Here is a 24,083-nt window from a genome sequence, read left to right on the forward strand (position 1 = left end):
CCCTCCCATCTTGTGGACACCTCACTTGAGTATAACTCAAAAAATGTATAGAACAGACCAAGTCCTCCAACACAAATTCTCAAAATGAATAAGTAATTTTATTAATTTACATAATTTTAAGAACCATTAAAAAATTATGCACCCCTTCTGAGGAAGATTCAACATCGAAACGTGTGTCAAGGGGTACGCTTGACGTGACCACACACAGGGTATCTATACTGGCTCTTGGTATCTATATTGTTTATTGTCACTGTTGTATTTAGCTACCTTGGGCTATGGTGTGCACATTACTGTCTCTGTTTTCCCCTGGAAGCTGTGTACTTCTTATTGATACTCTGTGCTCCCAGGTGAAATCTGACACAGCTAATATAACATTATATAGATAGGTAGATATCACCCCTAATTGTGCTTGACCATCTCTTATAAACCTTGCATCCTTGTACACCATTCAACGATTTTGCATTATGCACCTTATTTTGCATGTAATCTATATATATAATTGTCTAAGGTCCATTTCCATCTGTTTGTCTGTAACGGAAATCCCCCGTCGCTGATTGGTCGCGCCCGGCCGGCCGCGACCAATCAGCGACAGGCTTTACTATTGATGCTACCTATGCAGCATCAATAGTAAAAAGGTATGTTAAAAATAATAATAAAAAAAAAAATCGTGCTTTTCTCACCTTCCGGCTGCCCCCGAGGCCTTCCCCATCCTCGCAGTGCTCTCGGCAGCTCCGTTCCCAGTAATGCTTTGCGAAATGACCCCAGATGACGTAGGATCACGCGAGACCGCTACGTCATCACGGGTTATTGCCGCAAAGCATCACTGGGAACGGACCTGGCGAGAGCATTGCTAACTCCTGGGCTGGAGCCGGGGGCCGCCGGAAGGTGAGTATATAACTATTTTTTAATTTTTTTAACAGGGATATGGTGCCCACACTGCTATATACTACGTGGGCTGTGCCATATACTACGTGGGCTGTGTTATATACTCTGTGGCTGTGCTATATACTACGTGGCTGCTATATACTATGTGGCTGTGCTATACACTATGTGGGCTGTACCTGTGCTATATACTACGTGGCTGTGCTATATACTACGTGCACTGTGCTATATACTACGTGGGCTGTGTTATATACTACGTGGACTGTACTATATACTACGTGAACTGTACTATATACTACATGGATTGTGCTATATACTATGTGGACTGTACCATATACTACGTGGCTGTATTATATACTACGTGGACTGTACTATATACTACGTGGGCTGTGTTATATGCTACGTGGGCTGTGTTAGATACTACATGGCTGTGCAATATGCTACGTGGGCTGTGTTATATGCTACGTGGCTGTGCTATATACTACGTGGGCTGTTATATGATATGTGGTTGTGCTATATGCTACGTGGCTGTGCTATATACTACGTGGGCTGTTATATGCTACGTAGGCTGTGTTATATATTACGTGGCTTTGCTATATGCTACGTGGCTGTGCTATATACTACTTGGCTGTGTTATATACTACATGGCTGTGCTATATACTGCGTGGGCTGTTATATGCTACATGGTTGTGTTATATGCTACGTGGCTGTGCTATATACTACGTGGCTGTGTTATATACTATGTGGCTGTGCTATATACTACGTGGCTGTGCTATATACTACGTGGGCTGTTATATGCTACATGGCTGTACTATATGCTATGTGGCTGTGTTATATACTACGTGGCTATGCTATATGCTACGTGGGCTGTGTTATATGCTACGTGGCTGTGCTATATGCTACGTGGGCTGTTATATGCTATGTTTACGTTTACTGAACAAGTTCTGTCATACATATTCTAGAATACCCGATGCGTTAGAATCGGGCCACCATCTAGTATTATATACAGTGGGGAAAAAAAGTATTTAGTCAGTCAGCAATAGTGCAAGTTCCACCACTTAAAAAGATGAGAGGCGTCTGTAATTTACATCATAGGTAGACCTCAACTATGGGAGACAAACTGAGAAAAAAAAATCCAGAAAATCACATTGTCTGTTTTTTTAACATTTAATTTGCATATTATGGTGGAAAATAAGTATTTGGTCAGAAACAAACAATCAAGATTTCTGGCTCTCACAGACCTGTAACTTCTTCTTTAAGAGTCTCCTCTTTCCTCCACTCATTACCTGTAGCAATGGCACCTGTTTAAACTTGTTATCAGTATAAAAAGACACCTGTGCACACCCTCAAACAGTCTGACTCCAAACTCCACTATGGTGAAGACCAAAGAGCTGTCAAAGGACACCAGAAACAAAATTGTAGCCCTGCACCAGGCTGGGAAGACTGAATCTGCAATAGCCAACCAGCTTGGAGTGAAGAAATCAACAGTGGGAGCAATAATTAGAAAATGGAAGACATACAAGACCACTGATAATCTCCCTCGATCTGGGGCTCCATGCAAAATCCCACCCCGTGGGGTCAGAATGATCACAAGAACGGTGAGCAAAAATCCCAGAACCACGCGGGGGGACCTAGTGAATGAACTGCAGAGAGCTGGGACCAATGTAACAAGGCCTACCATAAGTAACACACTACGCCACCATGGACTCAGATCCTGTAGTGCCAGACGTGTCCCACTGCTTAAGCCAGTACATGTCCGGGCCCATCTGAAGTTTGCTAGAGAGCATTTGGATGATCCAGAGGAGTTTTGGGAGAATGTCTGTTATGGTTCTCAATGGCAAGAGAACATAGCCCAGCAAACATAAGAACTAGCTCTTGGAAGGATGGAAACTAAACTGACCATGAACTAAACCTGCCGCACAACTAACAGTAGCCGGGTAGCGTAGCCTGCGTTTTATCCCTAGACGCCCAGCGCCGGCCGGAGGACTAACTAATCCTGGCAGAGGAAAATATAGTCCTGGCTCACCTCTAGAGAAATTTCCCCGAAAGGCAGACAGAGGCCCCCACAAATATTGGCGGTGATTTTAGATGAAATGACAAACGTAGTATGAAAATAGGTTTAGCAAAATTGAGGTCCGCTTACTAGATAGCAGGAAGACAGAAAGGGCACTTTCATGGTCAGCTGAAAACCCTATCAAAACACCATCCTGAAATTACTTTAAGACTCTAGTATTAACTCATAACATCAGAGTGGCAATTTCAGATCACAAGAGCTTTCCAGACACAGAAACGAAACTACAGCTGTGAACTGGAACAAAATGCAAAAACAAACAAGGACAAAGTCCAACTTAGCTGGGAGTTGTCTAGCAGCAGGAACATGCACAGAAAGGCTTCTGATTACAATGTTGACCGGCATGGAAGTGACAGAGGAGCAAGGCTAAATAGCGACTCCCACATCCTGATGGAAACAGGTGAACTGTCATGATCTCAATGGCAAGAGAACATAGCATAAGCATATATAGGAACTAGCTCTTGGAAGATGGGAACTGAGCTGACCATGAACTAAACCTAACGCACAACTAGCAGTGGCCGGGTAGCATGCCTACGTTGATTCTAGATGCCCAGCACCAGCCGGAGGACTAAATAATGCTAGCAGAGGAAAATATCAGTCCTAGCTCACCTCTAGAGAAATACCCCGAAAGGAGACAGAGGCCCCCCACATGTATTGGCGGTGAATAAAGATGAAATAACAAACGTAGTATGAAAATAGGTTTAGCAAATTTGAGGTCCACTTACTACATAGCAGAAGACAGAAAGGACACTTTCATGGTCAGCTGAAAACCCTATCAAAACACCATCCAGAAATTACTTTAAAACTCTGGCATTAACTCATAACACCAGAGTGGCAATTCCTGTTCACAAGAGCTTTCCAGACACAGTAACGAAACTACAGCTGTGAACTGGAACAAAAATGCAAAAACAAACATGGACAAGAGTCCAACTTATCTAGTAGTTGTCTAGGAGCAGGAACAAGCACAGAGAGGCTTCTGATAACATTGTTGACCGGCAAGCAACTAACAGAGCAGCAAGGTTATATAGCGACTCCCACATCTTGATGGAAACAGGTGAACAGAGAAGATGAAGACACCAGTTCAATTCCACCAGTAGCCACCGGGGGAGCCCAGAATCCAAATTCACAACAGTACCCCCCCCCTCAAGGAGGGGGCACCGAACCCTCACCAGAACCACCAGGGCGATCAGGATGGGCCCTATGAAAGGCACGAACCAGATCAGAGGCATGAACATCAGATGCATTCACCCAAGAATTATCCTCCTGGCCGTATCCCTTCCACTTGACCAGATACTGGAGTCTCCGTCTGGAAACACGAGAGTCCAAGATTTTCTCCACAACGTACTCCAACTCACCCTCAACCAACACCGGAGCAGGAGGCTCAACGGAAGGCACAACCGGTACCTCATACCTGCGCAATAATGACCGATGAAAAACGTTATGAATAGAAAAGGATGCAGGGAGGTCCAAACGGAAGGAAACAGGGTTAAGAATCTCCAATATCTTATACGGGCCGATGAACCGAGGCTTAAACTTAGGAGAAGAGACCCTCATAGGGACAAAACGAGAAGACAACCACACCAAATCCCCAACACAAAGCCGAGGACCAACACGACGGTGGCGGTTGGCAAAAAGCTGAGTCTTCTCCTGGGACAACCTCAAATTGTCCACCACCTGCCCCCAGATCTGATGCAATCTCTCCACCACAGCATCCACTCCAGGACAATCCGAAGATTCCACCTGACCAGAGGAAAATCGAGGATGAAACCCCGAATTACAGAAAAACGGGGACACCAAAGTGGCAGAGCTGGCCCGATTATTGAGAGCGAACTCCGCCAATGGCAAAAAAGCAACCCAATCATCCTGGTCAGCAGACACAAAACACCTCAGATATGTCTCCAGGGTCTGATTAATCCGCTCGGTCTGGCCATTCGTCTGAGGATGGAAAGCGGACGAAAAAGATAAATCTATGCCCATCCTAGCACAGAATGCCCGCCAAAATCTAGACACGAATTGGGTCCCTCTGTCAGAAACGATATTCTCAGGAATACCATGCAAACGAACAACATTTTGAAAAAACAGAGGAACCAACTCGGAAGAAGAAGGCAACTTGGGCAGAGGAACCAAATGGACCATCTTAGAGAAACGGTCACACACCACCCAGATGACAGACATCTTCTGAGAAACAGGCAGATCTGAAATAAAATCCATCGAGATGTGCGTCCAAGGCCTCTTAGGAATAGGCAAGGGCAACAATAATCCACTAGCCCGAGAACAACAAGGCTTGGCCCGAGCACAAACGTCACAAGACTGCACAAAGCCTCGCACATCTCGTGACAGGGAAGGCCACCAGAAGGACCTTGCCACCAAATCCCTGGTACCAAAAATGCCAGGATGACCTGCCAACGCAGAAGAATGAACCTCAGATATGACTCTACTGGTCCAATCATCAGGAACAAACAGTTTATCAGGTGGGCAACGATCAGGTCTATCCGCCTGAAACTCCTGCAAGGCCCGCCGCAGGTCTGGAGAAACGGCTGACAATACCACTCCATCCTTAAGGATACCTGTGGGCTCAGAGTTACCAGGCGAGTCAGGCTCAAAACTCCTAGAAAGGGCATCCGCCTTAACATTCTTAGAACCCGGTAGGTATGACACCACAAAATTAAACCGAGAGAAAAATAATGACCAGCGCGCCTGTCTAGGATTCAGGCGCCTGGCGGTCTCAAGATAAATCAAATTTTTGTGGTCAGTCAATACCACCACCTGATGTCTGGCCCCCTCAAGCCAATGGCGCCACTCCTCAAAAGCCCACTTCATGGCCAAAAGCTCCCGATTCCCAACATCATAATTCCGCTCAGCGGGCGAAAATTTGCGGGAAAAGAAGGCACAAGGCCTCATCACGGAGCAGTCAGAACTTTTCTGCGACAACACTGCCCCAGCTCCGATCTCAGAAGCGTCGACCTCAACCTGAAAAGGTAGAGCAACATCAGGCTGACGCAACACAGGGGCAGAGGAAAAACGGCGCTTAAGCTCCCGAAAGGCCTCCACAGCATCAGGGGACCAATCAGCAACATCAGCACCCTTCTTAGTCAAATCGGTCAATGGCTTAGCAATATCCGAAAAACCAGCAATAAATCGACGATAAAAGTTAGCAAAGCCCAAAAATTTCTGAAGACTCTTAAGAGAAGAGGGCTGCGTCCAATCACAAATAGCTTGAACCTTGACAGGATCCATTTCAATGGAAGAGGGGGAAAAAAAATATCCCAAAAAGGAAATCCTCTGTACCCCAAAAACACACTTAGAACCCTTCACACACAAAGAATTAGACCGCAAAACCTGAAAAACCCTCCTGACTTGCTGGACATGAGAGTCCCAGTCATCCGAAAAAATCAGAATATCATCCAGATACACAATCATAAATTTATCCAAATAATCACGAAAAATATCATGCATAAAGGACTGGAAAACTGACGGAGCATTTGAAAGACCAAAAGGCATCACTAAATACTCAAAGTGGCCCTCGGGCGTATTAAATGCGGTTTTCCACTCATCCCCCTGCCTGATTCGCACCAAATTATACGCCCCACGAAGGTCAATCTTAGAGAACCACTTGGCCCCCTTTATGTGAGCAAACAAATCAGTCAGCAACGGCAATGGGTATTGATATTTAACAGTGATTTTATTCAAAAGCCGATAATCAATACATGGTCTCAAAGAGCCGTCTTTTTTTGACACAAAGAAAAAACCGGCTCCTAAGGGAGATGACGATGGACGAATATGTCCCTTTTCCAAGGACTCCTTTATATATTCTCGCATAGCAGCATGTTCAGGCACAGACAGATTAAATAAACGACCCTTTGGGTATTTACTACCTGGGATTAAATCTATGGCACAATCGCACTCTCGGTGCAGAGGTAACGAACCAAGCTTGGATTCTTCAAAGACGTCACGATAGTCAGACAGGAACTCAGGAATTTCAGAGGGAATAGATGATGAAATGGAAACCACAGGTACATCCCCATGAGCCCCCTTACATCCCCAGCTCAACACAGACATAGCTCTCCAGTCGAGGACTGGGTTGTGAGATTGCAGCCAAGGCAATCCTAGCACCAAATCATCATGTAGATTATACAGCACCAGAAAGCGAATAATCTCCTGGTGATCCGGATTAATACGCATAGTTACTTGTGTCCAGTATTGTGGTTTTTTATTAGCCAATGGGGTGGAGTCAATCCCCTTCAGAGGAATAGGAGTCTCCAAAGGCTCTAAATCATACCCACAGCGTTTGGCAAAGGACCAATCCATAAGACTCAAAGCGGCGCCAGAGTCGACATAGGCGTCCGTGGTAATAGATGACAAAGAGCAAATCAGGGTCACAGATAGAATAAACTTAGACGGTAAGGTGCAAATGGAAACAGATTTACCAAGCTTTTTAGTGCGCTTAGAGCATGCTGATATAACATGAGTAGAATCACCACAATAGAAACACAACCCATTTTTCCGTCTAAAATTCTGCCGCTCGCTTCGGGACAGAATTCTATCACACTGCATACTCTCTGGCGACTTCTCAGTGGACACCGCCAGATGGTGCACTGGTTTGCGCTCCCGAAAACGCCTATCGATCTGAATAGCCATTGTCATGGACTCATTCAGACCCGCAGGCACAGGGAACCCCACCATAACATCCTTAATGGCATCAGAGAGACCCTCTCTGAAAGTCGCCGCCAGGGCGCACTCATTCCACTGAGTAAGCACAGACCATTTACGGAATCTTTGGCAGTAAATTTCCGCTTCATCTTGCCCCTGAGATAGGGACATCAAAGTTTTTTCTGCCTGAAGCTCCAAATGAGGTTCGTCATAAAGCAACCCCAAGGCCAGAAAAAACGCATCCACATTGAGCAACGCAGGATCCCCTGGTGTCAATGAAAAAGCCCAGTCTTGAGGGTCGCCCCGGAGCAAGGAAATCACAATCCTGACCTGCTGTGCAGGGTCTCCGGCAGAGCGAGATTTCAGGGACAAAAATAATTTGCAATTATTTCGAAAATTCTGAAACCCAGATCTATTCCCCGAGAAAAATTCCGGCAAAGGAATTCTCGGCTCAGATACAGGTGCATGACAAACAAAATCTTGCAAATTTTGTACCTTCGTGGCGAGATTATTCAAACCTGCAGTTACACTCTGAAGATCCATTACAAACAGGTGGACACAGAGCCATTCAAAGATTAGAAGGAGAGAAAAAAAAAAAAAAATTTCAGCAGACTACTTATTTCTCTCCTTTCTCAGCCAAGGATTTTAACCCTTTAGTGGGCCGGTCAAACTGTCATGATCTCAATGGCAAGAGAACATAGCATAAGCATATATAGGAACTAGCTCTTGGAAGATGGGAACTGAGCTGACCATGAACTAAACCTAACGCACAACTAGCAGTGGCCGGGTAGCATGCCTACGTTGATTCTAGATGCCCAGCACCAGCCGGAGGACTAAATAATGCTAGCAGAGGAAAATATCAGTCCTAGCTCACCTCTAGAGAAATACCCCGAAAGGAGACAGAGGCCCCCCACATGTATTGGCGGTGAATAAAGATGAAATAACAAACGTAGTATGAAAATAGGTTTAGCAAATTTGAGGTCCACTTACTACATAGCAGAAGACAGAAAGGACACTTTCATGGTCAGCTGAAAACCCTATCAAAACACCATCCAGAAATTACTTTAAAACTCTGGCATTAACTCATAACACCAGAGTGGCAATTCCTGTTCACAAGAGCTTTCCAGACACAGTAACGAAACTACAGCTGTGAACTGGAACAAAAATGCAAAAACAAACATGGACAAGAGTCCAACTTATCTAGTAGTTGTCTAGGAGCAGGAACAAGCACAGAGAGGCTTCTGATAACATTGTTGACCGGCAAGCAACTAACAGAGCAGCAAGGTTATATAGCGACTCCCACATCTTGATGGAAACAGGTGAACAGAGAAGATGAAGACACCAGTTCAATTCCACCAGTAGCCACCGGGGGAGCCCAGAATCCAAATTCACAACAGTGAACAGAGAGGATGATGCACACCAGTTCAATTCCACCAGTGGCCACCGGGGGAGCCCATAATCCAATTTCACAACAAATGTCCTATGGTCTGATGAAACCAAACTGGAACTGTTTGGTAGAAACACAACTTGTCGTGTTTGGAGGAAAAAGAATACTGAGTTGCATCCATCAAACACCATACCTACCGTAAAGCATGGTGGTGGAAACATCATGCTTTGGGGCTGTTTCTCTGCAAAGGGGCCAGGACGACTGATCCGGGTACATGAAAGAATGAATGGGGCCATGTATCGTGAGATTTTGAGTGCAAACCTCCTTCCATCAGCAAGGGCATTGAAGATGAAACGTGGCTGGGTCTTTCAACATGACAATGATCCAAAGCACACCGCCAGGGCAACGAAGGAGTGGCTTCGTAAGAAGCATTTCAAGGTCCTGGAGTGGCCTAGCCAGTCTCCAGATCTCAACCCTATAGAAAACCTTTGGAGGGAGTTGAAAGTCCATGTTGCCAAGCGAAAAGCCAAAAACATCACTGCTCTAGAGGAGATCTGCATGGAGGAATGGGCCAACATACCAACAACAGTGTGTGGCAACCTTGTGAAGACTTACAGAAAACGTTTGACCTCTGTCATTGCCAACAAAGGAAATATTACAAAGTATTGAGATGAAATTTTGTTTCTGACCAAATACTTATTTTCCACCATAATATGCAAATAAAATGATAAAAAAACAGACAATGTGATTTTCTGGATTTTTTTTTCTCAGTTTGTCTCCCATAGTTGAGGTCTACCTATGATGTAAATTACAGACGCCTCTCATCTTTTTAAGTGGTGGAACTTGCACTATTGCTGACTGACTAAATACTTTTTTTCCCCACTGTAAATAGGTAGATATACCTCTAATTGTGCATGACTATCTTTTATATACCTTGCATCCCTGTACACCATTCAACTATTTTGCATTATGCACTTTATTTTGTATGTATTGATCTTGTTTACCTATATTTCCAGATTGGTTGAAAAATGTCTTTCATGATGTGATATACTCTGTTAGGGCACAAATCTAGTATTCTTCATGTCCAGTGTTTGCTTTTTTCCATCACCTGTATGGTTAGCTTGCATTTCCAAATTTTTAATGGTTCTTAAAATTATGTAAATTAATAAAATTATTTACCTTCTGACAAGGGAGGTGCAATAGTCATGATGAACACATCAGACTATATGAAGGAAGCAAACAGACAACTTATGGACACACGCTACTACAAAAAATTGGAGTCGGATCCTACACAGGACTATTACAAGGAACTAAACAAGTTGGTATCTTGTCTGCCCGACGAATCCATAAGAGCCAATGACCTGATACCAGAAAGTCCAAGAACAGGGACATTCTACATGCTTCCCAAAATCCACAAATCTGGAAATCCAGGAAGACCAATTATTTCATGTGTGGGCACCCTTACTGAGCAGGTATCTGGATGGGTAGAGGGTGTTCTTAAACCCCTGGTAAAGGATACACCCAGCTTCATTCAGGACACAACTGACCTATTGAATAAACTATCAGCAATAGGTCCTCTACCAGAAGGAACCATCCTGGCCACCATGGATGTGGAATCTTTGTACTCCAATATCCCACACCAGGATGGATTAAATGCCTGCAAATTCTTCCTGGAAAACACAGGGACTGATGCAAATTCTGTGGTGAAACTTATAAAATTCATCCTCACCCACAATTACTTTGAATTTGACAAGAAGATCTATCTACAGGAGACTGGCACAGCAATGGGAAGTAAAATGGCAACACAGTATGCAAATCTTTTCATGGCCAAGCTTGAAAGCGACTTTTTGTCCTCATGTCCCATCAGGCCTCTGGCCAACTACCGCTACATTGATGACATTTTAATCATCTGGACGGAGTCTGAGCCACAGCTAAAGACGTTCCATGAACAGTTTAATCAATTTCATCCTACCATCAACTTGACACTCAACTACTCCTGCACTGAAATTAACTTTTTGGACACCATCATTAAGCTGCAGAACAATAAAATAGAGACATCCCTGTATCAGAAGCCAATCAACCGTCCAACATACCTTAAATGGGACAGTTTCCATCCAAAACACATCAAAAACTCTATTATCTACAGCCAAGCCATCAGATACAATCGTATATGTTCCAACCCAATGGATAGGGATGAACACCTTGGTCGCCTCAGAAAGACCTTTTTGAATCAGGGCTACCATCCAAGAACAATTGAAAACCAGATTACAAGAGCCACCAGAATATCAAGGAATCACCTGCTACATTACAAAGCTAAAGAAGAAAATAACTGGGTACCTCTAGTAGTTACCTACAATCCAAATCTGGAGGTGCTAAGGGGAGCTGCACAGAAATTACAACCTTTACTACAAAAAGATGCCCGACTACAAGCAATTTTTCCAGACCCCCCACTACTGTGTTTTAGGCAGCCCCCAAATCTAAGAAGCATCATTGTCAAGAGCTCCCTGTCTTCTCCAACAGCTGCAGGTACCTTTCCTTGCAACAAGAAAAAATGTAAAACCTGTCCATTTATAATGACTTCTAATGTGGTGTACCTAATTATTTGTACTAAATGTCCAACTGGAGGTCTGTATGTGGGGGAGACAGGGCAAAAGGTTAGAACAAGAATGAATTCTCACCACCACACAATAAGAGAAATGGATCTACCTGTGGTAATACATTTTTGTCTCCCAAATCATAACATTATGGACATGAAATTACTTGTGTTAAAAGGTAGCTTCAAATCTAAGAGAGACAGAAGAGTCTGGGAATATAAGCTGAGGACGACCTTTGACAGTCTCACTGCTGGAATGAATGTGTCGCATGGATTTATGTCTTTTTACATCAACTAAGGAACTTGCCCCTCAGACTATGAGGGGTCATCACAACAGAATCAGACCCCGATCAGAGGACAATAAAACAATCCTTATCTAAGAACTGGCCCAATATTTATGGACATAACTGTTTATCACTCATGGTAATTCTGCTTCATATCACCTGTCTTATCCATGTTTTTTTTTTTTTCACTGTTCTATGTTGTGCATAAATATGTGATTCTTCAGAATTTCTTTTAGTCTTTGCCTGATGAAGAGACTTGTGTAGTCTCGAAAGCTTGCAATTTGTTACCATCTTTTCAGTTAGCCATTAAAAGGTATCAACCACTGAGGACTCTCAATTCTAAATATTTTTAAAATTATTTATTCATTTTGAGAATTTGTGTTGGAGGACTTTGTCTGTTCTATAAATTTTTTTGAGTTGCATACGGTCCTCCGTATATATTTCAGGGCCATTCATTTGTAGTTCACTCGAGTATAAGCCAAGGGAGGCGTTTTCAGCACAAAAAAATTTGCTGAAAAACTCGGCTAATACGCGAGAATATACGGTATATATAAAGTAGTGTAAAGAATGATCAGGTCGCTTCTTTTTAGCCACTTCACAGCTTTCAAAGCCTGAATCAGTTAAAAAAAACTGAAAAGGACTGAACACAGCAAGTATTTTGACATTGCCGTGGATGTGTTCATTATTTTTAACGTTTATTGAGCACTTTTTCTGGCACATTTCAGGCAAAATCTGCCAGAAATAGGCATCATGTGCACATGCAGAAAAAAAGGTACGGTATATTCAGCTCACCCTTTAGATGAATTTCCTTATGAGTCCAGGAAATCTTGAGCACGGATTCATGTCTCTGCCAGACACGCAGATCTACCTATCCGGACCTGACCTCACCTCCTTACTTACCAAAATCCCGCACTGTCTGTCTGCCATTTCAGCCTTCTTTTCTGCTCGCTTTCTACAACTGAACATGGACAAAACAGAATTCATCATCTTTCCCCCATCTCACTCTACCCCTCCACCAGACCTATCCATCAATGTCAATGGCTGCTCACTTTCCCCAGTCCCACACGCCCGGTGCCTCGGGGTGATCCTCGACTCTGCCCTCTCTTTCAAGCCACATATCCAAGCCCTTGCCTCCTCCTGCCGCCTCAAACTCAAAAACATTTCCCGGATCCGCGCATTCCTTGACCGCGACACCGCAAAAACACTAGTGCATGCCCTTATCATCTCCCGCCTCGACTACTGCAACCTCCTACTCTCTGGACTCCCCGCTAGCACTCTGGCACCACTCCAATCCATCCTACACTCTGCTGCTCGACTAATCTACCTGTCTCCCCGCTATTCCCCAGCCTCTCCCCTATGCCAAGCCCTTCACTGGCTTCCTATCGCCCAGAGACTCCAGTTCAAAACCCTCACAATGACCTACAAAGCCATCCACAACCTATCTCCTCCATACATCTGTAACATGATCTCCCGATACCTACCAACACGCAACCTCCGATCCTCTCAAGACCTCCTTCTCTACTCCCCTCTCATCTCTTCTTCCCACAACCGCATCCAAGACTTCTCCCGTGCTTCCCCCACACTCTGGAACTCTCTAGCCCAGCACATCAGACTCTCGCCTACCATAGAAACTTTCAAAAAGAACCTGAAGACTCACCTCTTCCGACAAGCCTACAGCCTGCAGTGATCCTGAACCTACTGAACCGCCGCACAACCAGCTCTACCCTCTCCTAGTGTATCGTCACCCATCCCCTGCAGACTGTGAGCCCTCGCGGGCAGGGTCCTCCCTCCTTATGTACCCGTGTGCATTGTTTTTGCTCATGTTTAATGTATTTGTCTATATTTGCCCCGTATTTCACATGTAAAGCGCCATGGAATAAATGGTGCTATAAAAATGAATAATAATAATAATAATAAGATGCACATGTGGTAAAAAGGGAATCCAGTTCCAAGAGATAAAATCACTTAACTTTAAGGCCGGTATCACACATACGCGAGATACGGCCGTGTCTCGCAGGTGAAAACCCAGCTGTGGCGCCGGCACTCCGGAGCGGAACGTGCAGCCGCATAGCAATACATGGAGCCGCACGCTTCACTCCGGAGTGCTGGTGCCAGAGCTGGGTTTTAACCTGCGCGACTCGGCCGTATCTCGCGTATGTGTCATCCCGGCCTAATAGTATTCATTTAAAATAGAAATAGGCTATAAGACATACAAAAGCACAGGAGAGTGCCTGTGTAAACTGTACGCACTTGTGTGTTCGAAACGCATACAGTTTACACAGGCATGCTCCTTCCGGTATATCCGTTTTTTGTATGTCTTTTAGCCTATTTCTATTTTAAATGAATACTATTAGGCTGCCGTCAAACTAGCAGTATTTGGTCAGTATTTTACATCAGTATTTGTAAGCCAAAACCAGGAGTGGGTGATAAATGCCGAAGTGGTGCATATGTTTCTATTATGCTTTTCCTCTTGTTCCACTCCTGGTTTTGGCTTAGAAATACTGATGTAAAATACTGATCAAATACTGCTAGTGTGACGGCAACCTTAAAGTTGTGATTTTATCTCATGGAGCTGGATTTCCTTTTTTCCACATGTGCATCGTGTGCACGTACCTAATAGAGAGAGACACATCACCACTTCTGCATGTATCACCCACTCCTGGTTTTGGCTTACAAATACTGAGGTAAAAAACTCATCAAATACTTAAAGTTTCTACGTGACCTAATGGACATATGGAAAGGCATTATCTTGGTGGGATTTGCCTCAGGTTGTGGGAATTCACAGGGAGACTAAACATTAGAATTCAGATGGAAAATTTCACATGTGTCTGGAGATATGCTAGAAATCCAAAAGCTTTGCTAAACCCAGTGATGTCCGCCCTGCTTTTATAACCTTTTTCGTTTCACTACCCTGTAGGATTCTTATGAAAAGATTGTGTCCGGAATGACAGGGAAATTTAATCAAGTGCAAAAGACTTTGAATGAATGCCACATTCTGGCTGTAGAAGCTGTGGACTGTGAAAAGATTGTGGCACTTACACAGGCAGAAAAGCATGTTCTGCTTCTACAAAGCCACCTGCAAAAGCTGGAAAAGCATCACATGGAGGCGTCAGTGCTGCTGAGGAATGATGGAGTGGCATTTCTTGAGGTAAAGTGGTTATTTGCTGAATTAAAGGGTATTGAAATGTAGTGTAAAACTTATTTTTATTACAGATAAAAACTAGTGATGGGCAAACGTGCTTGGATAAGAAGTAGTGATGAGCGAATATACTCGTTACTCGAGATTTCCCGAGCACACTCAGATGACCTCCGGGTATTTTTTAGTGCTCGGAGATTTAGTTTTCCTCACCTCAGCTGAATGATTTACATCTGTTATCCAGCTTGTTTACATGTGGGGATTCCCTAGCAACCAGGCAACCCCCACATGTACTTATGCTGGCTAACAGATGTAAATCATTCAGCTGAGGTGATGAAAACTAAATCTCCGAGCACTAAAAAATACTCTGAGAACACCCAAGCGTGCTCGAGAAATCTCGAGTAACGAGTATATTCGCTCATCACTAATAAGAAGTTATCAGAACATGCTTGGGTGCTAACCGAGGGTCTTTGGCATGCTCGAAATATATGTTTGAGCATGCCAAAGACACTTGGTTAGCAAACGAGCATACTCTGATAACTTCTTATCCGAGCACGTTCGCTCATCACAAATCAAAACCTATTTAGCACATTTTTCATTGTACTATGAACTTTTATACTCTGATAAAAAAGGGTACCCAGTCTGAAAATGATCCTAAGGGCTCATGCAGATGACAATAGTTTCAGGCCAAGTGGATTCCGTCAAAATATCAAATCGCACTCGGACCAATGTTAATCAATGAGGCAGTGCACACGTCGGATTTTTTTTTCTTCGAACCAAGTCGTCTGAGGAAACAAAATCGCGGCATGCTCTATTTGCCTCCCTGGTTTGTTGCCACTTTCTGAGAGCCATAACATTTTTACATTTTCTGTCAATCCAATTTTGGGAAGGCAGATTTTATTGGTACCATTTTTATGTCCCATATGACCTTCTGATCTCTTTATTCCATAATAATTATTATGATATTTCAGTATTTCGGACTATTAGGCATGCAGCAATACAAATATGTTATTTTTTTTAGTTTACTATTTCTAAAAAAAATATCAGGGTGATTTTAACCCCTTTCTGCCAGCTGACGGAATAGTAAGTCAGCTGGCAGCATCCCCCACCTTGAGGTGGGCTACGGCGGTGAGCCCACCTCAAAGCCGTGACATGTCAGCTGTTTTCAACAGCTGACATGTGTCCACAATGAGCGTTAGCAGAATCACAATCTGCCCGCACCTATTAACTAGTTAACTAGTCAAACTCTGACAGCGGCATTTAACAATCGCTGCCGTCCGCGTGGCCTGAAGTACGCGCACCGCTGACCCCGTCACTTGATCGGGGGTCATCGGTGCGTTGCCATCACAACCAGAGGTCTCCCCAAGACCTCTATGGTTGTTGATGATGGATTGCATCCTGTGGTCGCCGCTCATAGCAATGCTGTAATTCAGCTACATAGAGGTGATCTGTGCATCACCTCTTTGTAGCAGAGGCGATCGAGAAGTGGATGCTTCTAGCCTCACATGGAGGCTATTGAAGCATGTCAAACTTTAAAAAAAGTGTTTAAAAATATAAAAGTTCAAATCGCCCCAATCAAAATAAACAATTAAAAAAATATCAAACCTACACATATTTGGTATCACCGCATTCAGAATCGCCTGATTCATCAATAAAAAAAAGGATTAACCTAATCGCTAAATGGCATAGAGAGAAAAAAAATCAAAATGCCAAAATTACGTTTTTTTGGTCGCCGCGACATTGCATTAAGATGCAATAACGGGTGATCAAAAGAACGTATCTGCACAAAAATGGTATAATTGAAAACGCCAGCTTGGCACACAAAAAAGAAGCCCTCACCCGACCCCAGATCACGAAAAAAGGAAAAGCTACCGGTATCGGAAATTTGCGCAAACTTTTTTTTTTGTAGCAAACTTTAGAATTTTTTTTTACCACTTAGATAAAAGAGAATCTAGAATCTCATGTTTGGTGTCTATGAACTTGTAATGACCTGGAGAATCATAATGGCAGGTCAGTTTTAGCATTTAGTGAACCTAGCAAACAAGCCAAACAAAAAACAAGCGTGAGATTGCACTTTTTTTGCAATTTCATCGCACTTGGAATTTTTTTCCCGTTTTCTGTTACACGAGATGCTAAAACCAATGGTATCGTTCAAAAGTATAACTCGTCCTGAAAAAAATAAGCCCTCACATCGCCATATTGACAGAAAAATAAAAAAGTTATGGCCCTGGATAGAAGGGGAGCGAAAAACGAAAAAAGCTCCGGGGGTTAAGGGGTTAAGCCTTTTTAGATTTTTTTTAAAATACATTTTAAAAATAATTTTACATTATCTCTAAATTCATTCCATCTTGAGAAGAGATGTTGTCTAAGGGGGCACACGATTATGGTAACTTGTATAAGTACATAAATGCAAAAATATGATCAAAAAGATGTAGAACCCTCAAAAGACAAGGGTTCTATCTCTCCACCTGGAGAAAGAAAGGTTCAATCTCCAAAGCAGACATGCCTTCTTTACGAACTGTCAATCAATGGAATAATCAACCTCAGGAGCTGGCTACAGCGGGGACCATTGAAGGTTTCAAAAAAGGCTTACCATAAATTCTTTTTTAGAAGAAAATAACATAAATTTATTTAGTAAATGTTTGGTCCAGTGGATCAACTATTGGGAACTGCAGGGAAAGATTAGCTCTTCTGGAGCAGATCGGATCAAGTCTAATGGCTGTACATACTGTAGAACACTTCTTTTTATCCTTTCTCATTCTTTGGGTGAGCTGGATGGACATTTGTCTTATTTCAATCATATTAATTATGTGACTTTTTTTTGTCTGCATCCAATCACTGAGCTTGGTGTCTTGTGTCCTCTCCATCGGCAGATAAATAACAAAAGCCTGACCATCACATCCAAACGTAAATAGGTCTGAACAGGTGCTTACCTAGAGTCGCCAACTCATATACATTCAAGCAAAAAGCAGCACACTGTAACGCTAAAACATGAAATATAAGATATGAAAAATGAATTGCATAACTGCACTAGAAATATGAAAAATTGAGTATACTTAGCGCATAAATTGGCCAATTCATATGTACCTGGCAGCCATGATAAGGCGATTCTCGTTGCCAGGACGTAACTACATGCCAATCCTGTCTTAGACTGAAGTCTAAATCTCTATGGAGGGGTAGGATCCTGCTGCAATTAAAAACTCCTGAAGCTAAGGGGCAGAGTGCTCAGTCAGAAGGCTAATGCATACAAATATCAAAAGACTGACCGTCACATCCAAACATAAATAGGTCTGAACAGGTGCTTACCTAGAGTCGCCAACTCTTATACATTCAAACAAAGAGCAGCACACTGTAACGCTAAAACATGAAAAATGAATTGCATTACTGCACTAGAAATATGAAAAATCTCCATCGGCAGAGCTGTGGAGCTCAGTGGTTGGCTGAATTGGTGATGTTAACTGTCAACACCCTGCACCACAAGCATTATCCAACTACGCTGTATTGCTCTCTCATCCACGTCACTGTGGTTGGCCCATGGTAAATCCTCTCCAACACGTCCATTTGAAGGATGCCTTACAATTAATCCCTAAACAGGATATCCCAGGATCATCAGTGTGCATGCTAAAGGTCTGTGTTAGTCCAAAACGTCACGTATTGTACACACTGTTTGGGCCACATAATACTTTTTTCATCTGATTTCACCATGTTCCCCAGTCAAATGGCGGATTTTTTCTATTCATCAACTGTTAATGCTACATCATCACTGCAGCCAAAACTTTGACACTGGAGCAGCGTCAAACAGTCGACACTGACCCCAGGGAGGGTGAGTACCTGCTTGCTTTGTTATGTTACACAAGTTAACAGGACAATAAATATGTGGTAAGATCTTCATCAGACCAGATAATCCTGACTAGCATACTTCACAGGGAGTAAATATAGATTCAAATTAGACACTTGTAGCTATGCAGATCAAGATGACTTAGCTCTGTAGCACTTCACATGGGAATTCATCTTAAAGGGCATGTCTCAGTAAGGATTTATTCACATTACATCAAGAATAGTTCCAGCTATATACGTCTGACAGAGACTCATACTTGCTCTGTTATATAGCCTAAGGGCTCGCTCACTCCAGTGTATAACATGGCTGAGTGCTATGCGATAAAACAACGCGTAGCACTTGGACCAGTGTTATACTATGGGGCAACTCACATCTGCAATTATTTTCTAATGCCGATTTGGTATGAGACTTACCACGGATACCGGCAATAGAGGAGTCTCCTCCGTACCCGTGCTGTGATTCTCTCATGTGAGACAATCGGAGCACAATGCACTGACACTTGGCTCACACTCACAGCAGAGTTTGAGCCGAGTGTCATTAGCATATCGCATCCGATTCTCTCACATGGGATGCTACACGCTAATGTGACACATTTTGTGTCAATACATATAACCAATTTAATTTGCACTGCCCAGGTCCAATGTCCAGTCCGTTACTATTTGGCAGGCAGTATTCATTTCTGTGGCATCCTTGGCTCCTCTGGCGCTTATTTGGCCACATGACAACACATGAGGTCTAGTGACTAGGCTGGGTACACAAGTGAAGACTGCCTGCCATGTTGGACCAGACTAGATGCCAGGCCAGGCCAAAGCAGTACGAATTGAATTTCTTCTCACTATTGGCCGACCATTTACCCAAATGCAACTTTGAAAAAGGCTTCAGATTACAAACTCAAATGTTGCACCGCAGTGAATAAATCCCACACATTTTTTCACCTTATATCTTTGGAGTGCTGCCTTTATTTTTGTGTATGTATATTGGAATGTTCCTGAGCAGATCAAGTTTGCACCCACAGCTGTGCATAGTGTTGCTGCTGAGGCCTTCATGAGGGAATATCACACGGGTTCTACTCCCATAATTATGGTGTGGGGTGGCATAATGGATGGTAGCCAAACCTCTCTACACTTCATTCCAGGTACACTAACAGCTTGATGTTATATTGATTTGGTCTTGGAAAAAGGGGTATGGCCATTTCTCCATAGTGGCCCAGTAACAGTTTTTCAAGATGACAGTGCCAGGCTACATGTTGCTTGTGCTACTATGAGTAGTTTGTGTGGACCAAAACTTGCTACCATGTCCTGCAGCATCTACGGACTCATCTCTCATCGAGCACATCTGGGTCATAATTTGTTAGCAATTGCAAAGGGAGCTGTCAGCAGCGGATCTTGATGATTTGCCAAAGTGTATTTAGTGTGGCAGAACATTCCTCTGACAACCATTAATAACCTCATTGGTAGCAGCCAAGGTGGTGTAACTGGAGGGATTTCTGCATGTGTTCATTCTTAATGCTGAAAATATCGAGACATTTTGAAAACATTTTTTCCATCTTTTTACCATTTACATATCAGGAACATATTTATTCATGCTGTGATTTCCATAATTCCATGACTTTTCCATCTTGGTGTTTGCAATTTAATTGTTGAGGAGAAAAGGTATATATATATATATATATATATATATATATATATATATATATATATATATATATATATATATATAGTACAATTGTGCACTACTGTCAATAAATAAAATTGTACTTATTATTTTCTTGTACGCATAGCAGTATGCATGGATGTCTAAATCCCACAATGTAACTGTTTCAGGGTCTTCCGAAACTTGTACCAGTCGGAATTGCTCCAGCATCCCCAAATGTTCCGTTGTATGGTAACTTACAAATGGAAGCAGTAACTAGGATTCTTCCAGAAGTCACCAGGCTGCTTCAACAGGAATTTCCTAATCTGTTACACCCTCCAAGCCCAATAGGTAAATTTAAAGGCTGGTGCAATGGCTTGAATAATGGAAGAGATGTGCATTGCTTTATATCATATAACACATTTCACACTCTGTTCTCTAGAGGCCTCAGTTACTCCTTCTGGTATTACTGTAAATGACCCCTGTTGTATAGCAGTACCATCTTTGAGTGAACATAAAACATCTCCTCAGAAATCTGGAAGGATCAGTGCCCTCAGAACACAGCTTTGTAAAGGTAAATTACAAATCCTATGAGAAAAATTGGCCACACGTTTATAATGAATAAAATGTAATATTTATTAAATCTTGCTAAAAACACGTTATTATATTAAAAAGAGTTCCAGTAGAGTCAGCACAATGAGCAGATCACAGGGAACTGGAAAAGTGATGCTTAGGACATGTATATATTTAAAAGGGGCTCCAAATCACGTAAATAGCCATCTCATAAATACAATCAGAAAATCATAGATATCATAAATATGAAGTGCAAGTGCATTGATATATTTAGAACTAATCATAGATATTTATAAAGTGCAAGTGCATTATTATAGTCAAACGTGATCATGTGCAACTAAATTGATTAACTCATGATTGTCTAGAAGGAATGCATAATTTATGACCCATTACAGTGCCTTACGAAAGTATTCAGCTCCCTGGAACTTTTCAACCTTTTCCCACATATCATGCTTCAAACATAAAGATACCAAATGTAAATTTTTGGTGAAGAATCAACAACAAGTGGAACACAATTGTGAAGCTGAACAAAATTTATTGGTTATTTTAAATTTTTGTGGAAATTCAAAAACTGAAAAGTGGGGCGTGCAATATTATTCGTCCCCTTTACTTTCAGTGCAGCAAACTCACTCCAGAAGTTCATTGTGGATCTCTGAATGATCCAGTGTTGTCCTAAATGCCTAATGATGATAAATATAATCCACCTGTGTGTAATCAAGTCTCCGTATAAATGCACTTGCAATATTATTCGGCCCCTTTTACTTAATACTTTATTGCGCCACCTTTTGCTGCGATTCAAAATAACCAATAAATTTCGTTCAACTTCACAATTGTGTTCCACTTGTTGTTGATTCTTGACCAAAAATTTACATTTGGTATCTTTATGTTTGAAGCATGATATGTGGGAAAAGGTTGAATAGTTCCAGGGTGCCGAATACTTTCGCAAGGCACTGTAAATAAATATAACAGTGAGTAATATCAACTAAAATAGATATGAATGTAAAATATGATATATAACCCATACCAATCTGCGGCAACCTGTGCCCTGACGCGCATTTCGCATCTAGCTTCCTCAAGGGGGAAAGGTAAAGGATCATTACCTAGATCAGTGCTGCTTAGTATTATGTGCTATATTACCCAATACATTTGCAGCATGGTTTACCTGGGATTGTTCTTAACCACTTTTCTCCATAAATCAGTTGCACATTGTCTATTGAAGGTCATTCCTCCTTTACCTAGAACATTTGGAATTTGCCACTTGTCTTAATATCAATTATGAGTATTGGTGAGGGTTGAGCTTGAGAAATGTGGCATAATTGCCTTAATATAAAATGACTGCTCATGGCAATTATTGACATCAATATGCAATAAAAAAATCTTACTCTTAGTGTATTCATTAAAAATAAACTTTAAAGCGCAGAGATCATGGGCTTTCTTTCATGACTTTTGACATTCAAGGACTTTTTTGCAGTTTTCATGTCATGGTTACAGCAACTTGGAAGTCACAACGCAACCACATTCACTTACATTATGCTGTGATGTTGCAATTGCATAGTACAATCTTTGGTTGTGTCATGGTCTAAGATCATCAAATAGCCCTAGGTATAGATATTATATTATGATCAGCAAAGATCTGACTGTCTCAACCCCTACCAGTCCAGAAAATTAGGGGACCACAGCCGTAATTTGGCACCGCTGGACACTTTTTTTTATTGAGAGAACTGCAGGATGGCCTCAATTACTGTGCAGGAGAAAAATGTTCAGCGCCAAACCTGCACTGAGGTCCTTTCATTCTCAGGATAGATAGGGGCAACAGTCGGACCCCCAAGAATAACAAAGTGAAGGCATATCCAAGCAATATGAGTGGCAGGAGTTACCCTTTAATTTTTATTTAATTTGGACATTTTTCACTGGTTGCAAGTGACCTAAAACTGACAATTGAAACCAGAAGTTTACATACACTATATAAAAAGACACATATGCATGGTTTTCTCAATATCTGACATGAAATCAGAATAAACCTTTCCCGTTTTAGGTCAAGTAAGATTACCATAAGTATTAATATTTTCCAAATGCCAGAATAATGAGAGGGAATGTTTTAAGTCCTTTTTATTACTTACTGCAAAGTCAAAAGTTTACATACAATTCATTAGTATTTGGTACCATTGCCCTTAAACTGAATGACTTGGGTTAAACGCTTGGGATATCCTTCCACAAGCTTCTCACAATAGTTGGTCGGAATTTGGGCTGTGATACAGTGACCCCTGTAACAGGTAGGGGGCACTGCATGGTTTCCCCAGTATGCGCACGGACTCGTATTCAGGCCGTGAGAATCCATGGCAGTTGTATGCGTGGATGTAATTATGAGACAGTGTCCGGCATGGTGGTTAATGGAAGGTATGTGTCGCAGAGGAGGAGGTCCTCTGTACTATAAGTAGTCTCCCTTGATGTGGGGTCTGGCGACCCATATTCCTCACCACTGTGTGAGGGCACTCACTGTACCTTGTTCCTTGCAGGATTATGAGGACCTGCAGTGATGTCAGGATCACATGACCAGCCCATGTGATCCATTACTGTGGGCGTGGTTACAGGTACATAGTGTGGCCAGGGTGTGGGTCACATGTTCTCCCTGAGGGCCCGGTGTACGGGCTGTGTATGTTCCTGTGTTGGAAGCCTGGGAGGAGGCTTCCTGGAAAGCGCGTGCTGGCGTGGGAGGTCCTGGGAGGAGGACCGGATCCCTGAGCCGCGCACAGTGGAACTTGGGGAAGCTACAGTTCTCCGGAGGGTCTGGACTAACGAAGTTATGCCATAAAGGCAAGTTGGGGATTCCCGTGAGGCAGCTTCCCCAGAGGACTGACAAGGAGTCAGCAGTTGGAGCAGGAGCTCCCATAAGGTACCTCCACGAATGGTTGGTGCTTGTAACGTACTGTGTGATGTTAGCTGGGAGGGAGCAGCCCCCCCAGTTGTTAGTTTAGTAACGCATTGGTTGAGTTAGTGCCGGACAGGCTAGGGTTTATTTTTATGTTTTGTTTTGTTG

General features: G+C 42.7%; 1 protein-coding gene across 1 annotated transcript in view; it reads left to right on the top strand.

Annotated features, from left to right (window-relative positions):
* The window catches only part of TRIM65 (tripartite motif containing 65), a 49,218-nt gene that overhangs the window by 17,523 nt on the left and 7,612 nt on the right, over positions 1–24,083 (top strand). The window contains exons 3-5 of the mRNA XM_077251772.1: positions 14,785–15,015; positions 20,665–20,824; positions 20,916–21,047. Coding sequence (XP_077107887.1) covers positions 14,785–15,015; positions 20,665–20,824; positions 20,916–21,047 — 523 coding nt within the window. The remainder of the gene's footprint in view (positions 1–14,784; positions 15,016–20,664; positions 20,825–20,915; positions 21,048–24,083) is intronic.

The sequence above is a fragment of the Ranitomeya variabilis genome, chromosome 4 (assembly GCF_051348905.1).
Source record: "Ranitomeya variabilis isolate aRanVar5 chromosome 4, aRanVar5.hap1, whole genome shotgun sequence".
Classification (NCBI taxonomy): domain Eukaryota; kingdom Metazoa; phylum Chordata; class Amphibia; order Anura; family Dendrobatidae; genus Ranitomeya; species Ranitomeya variabilis.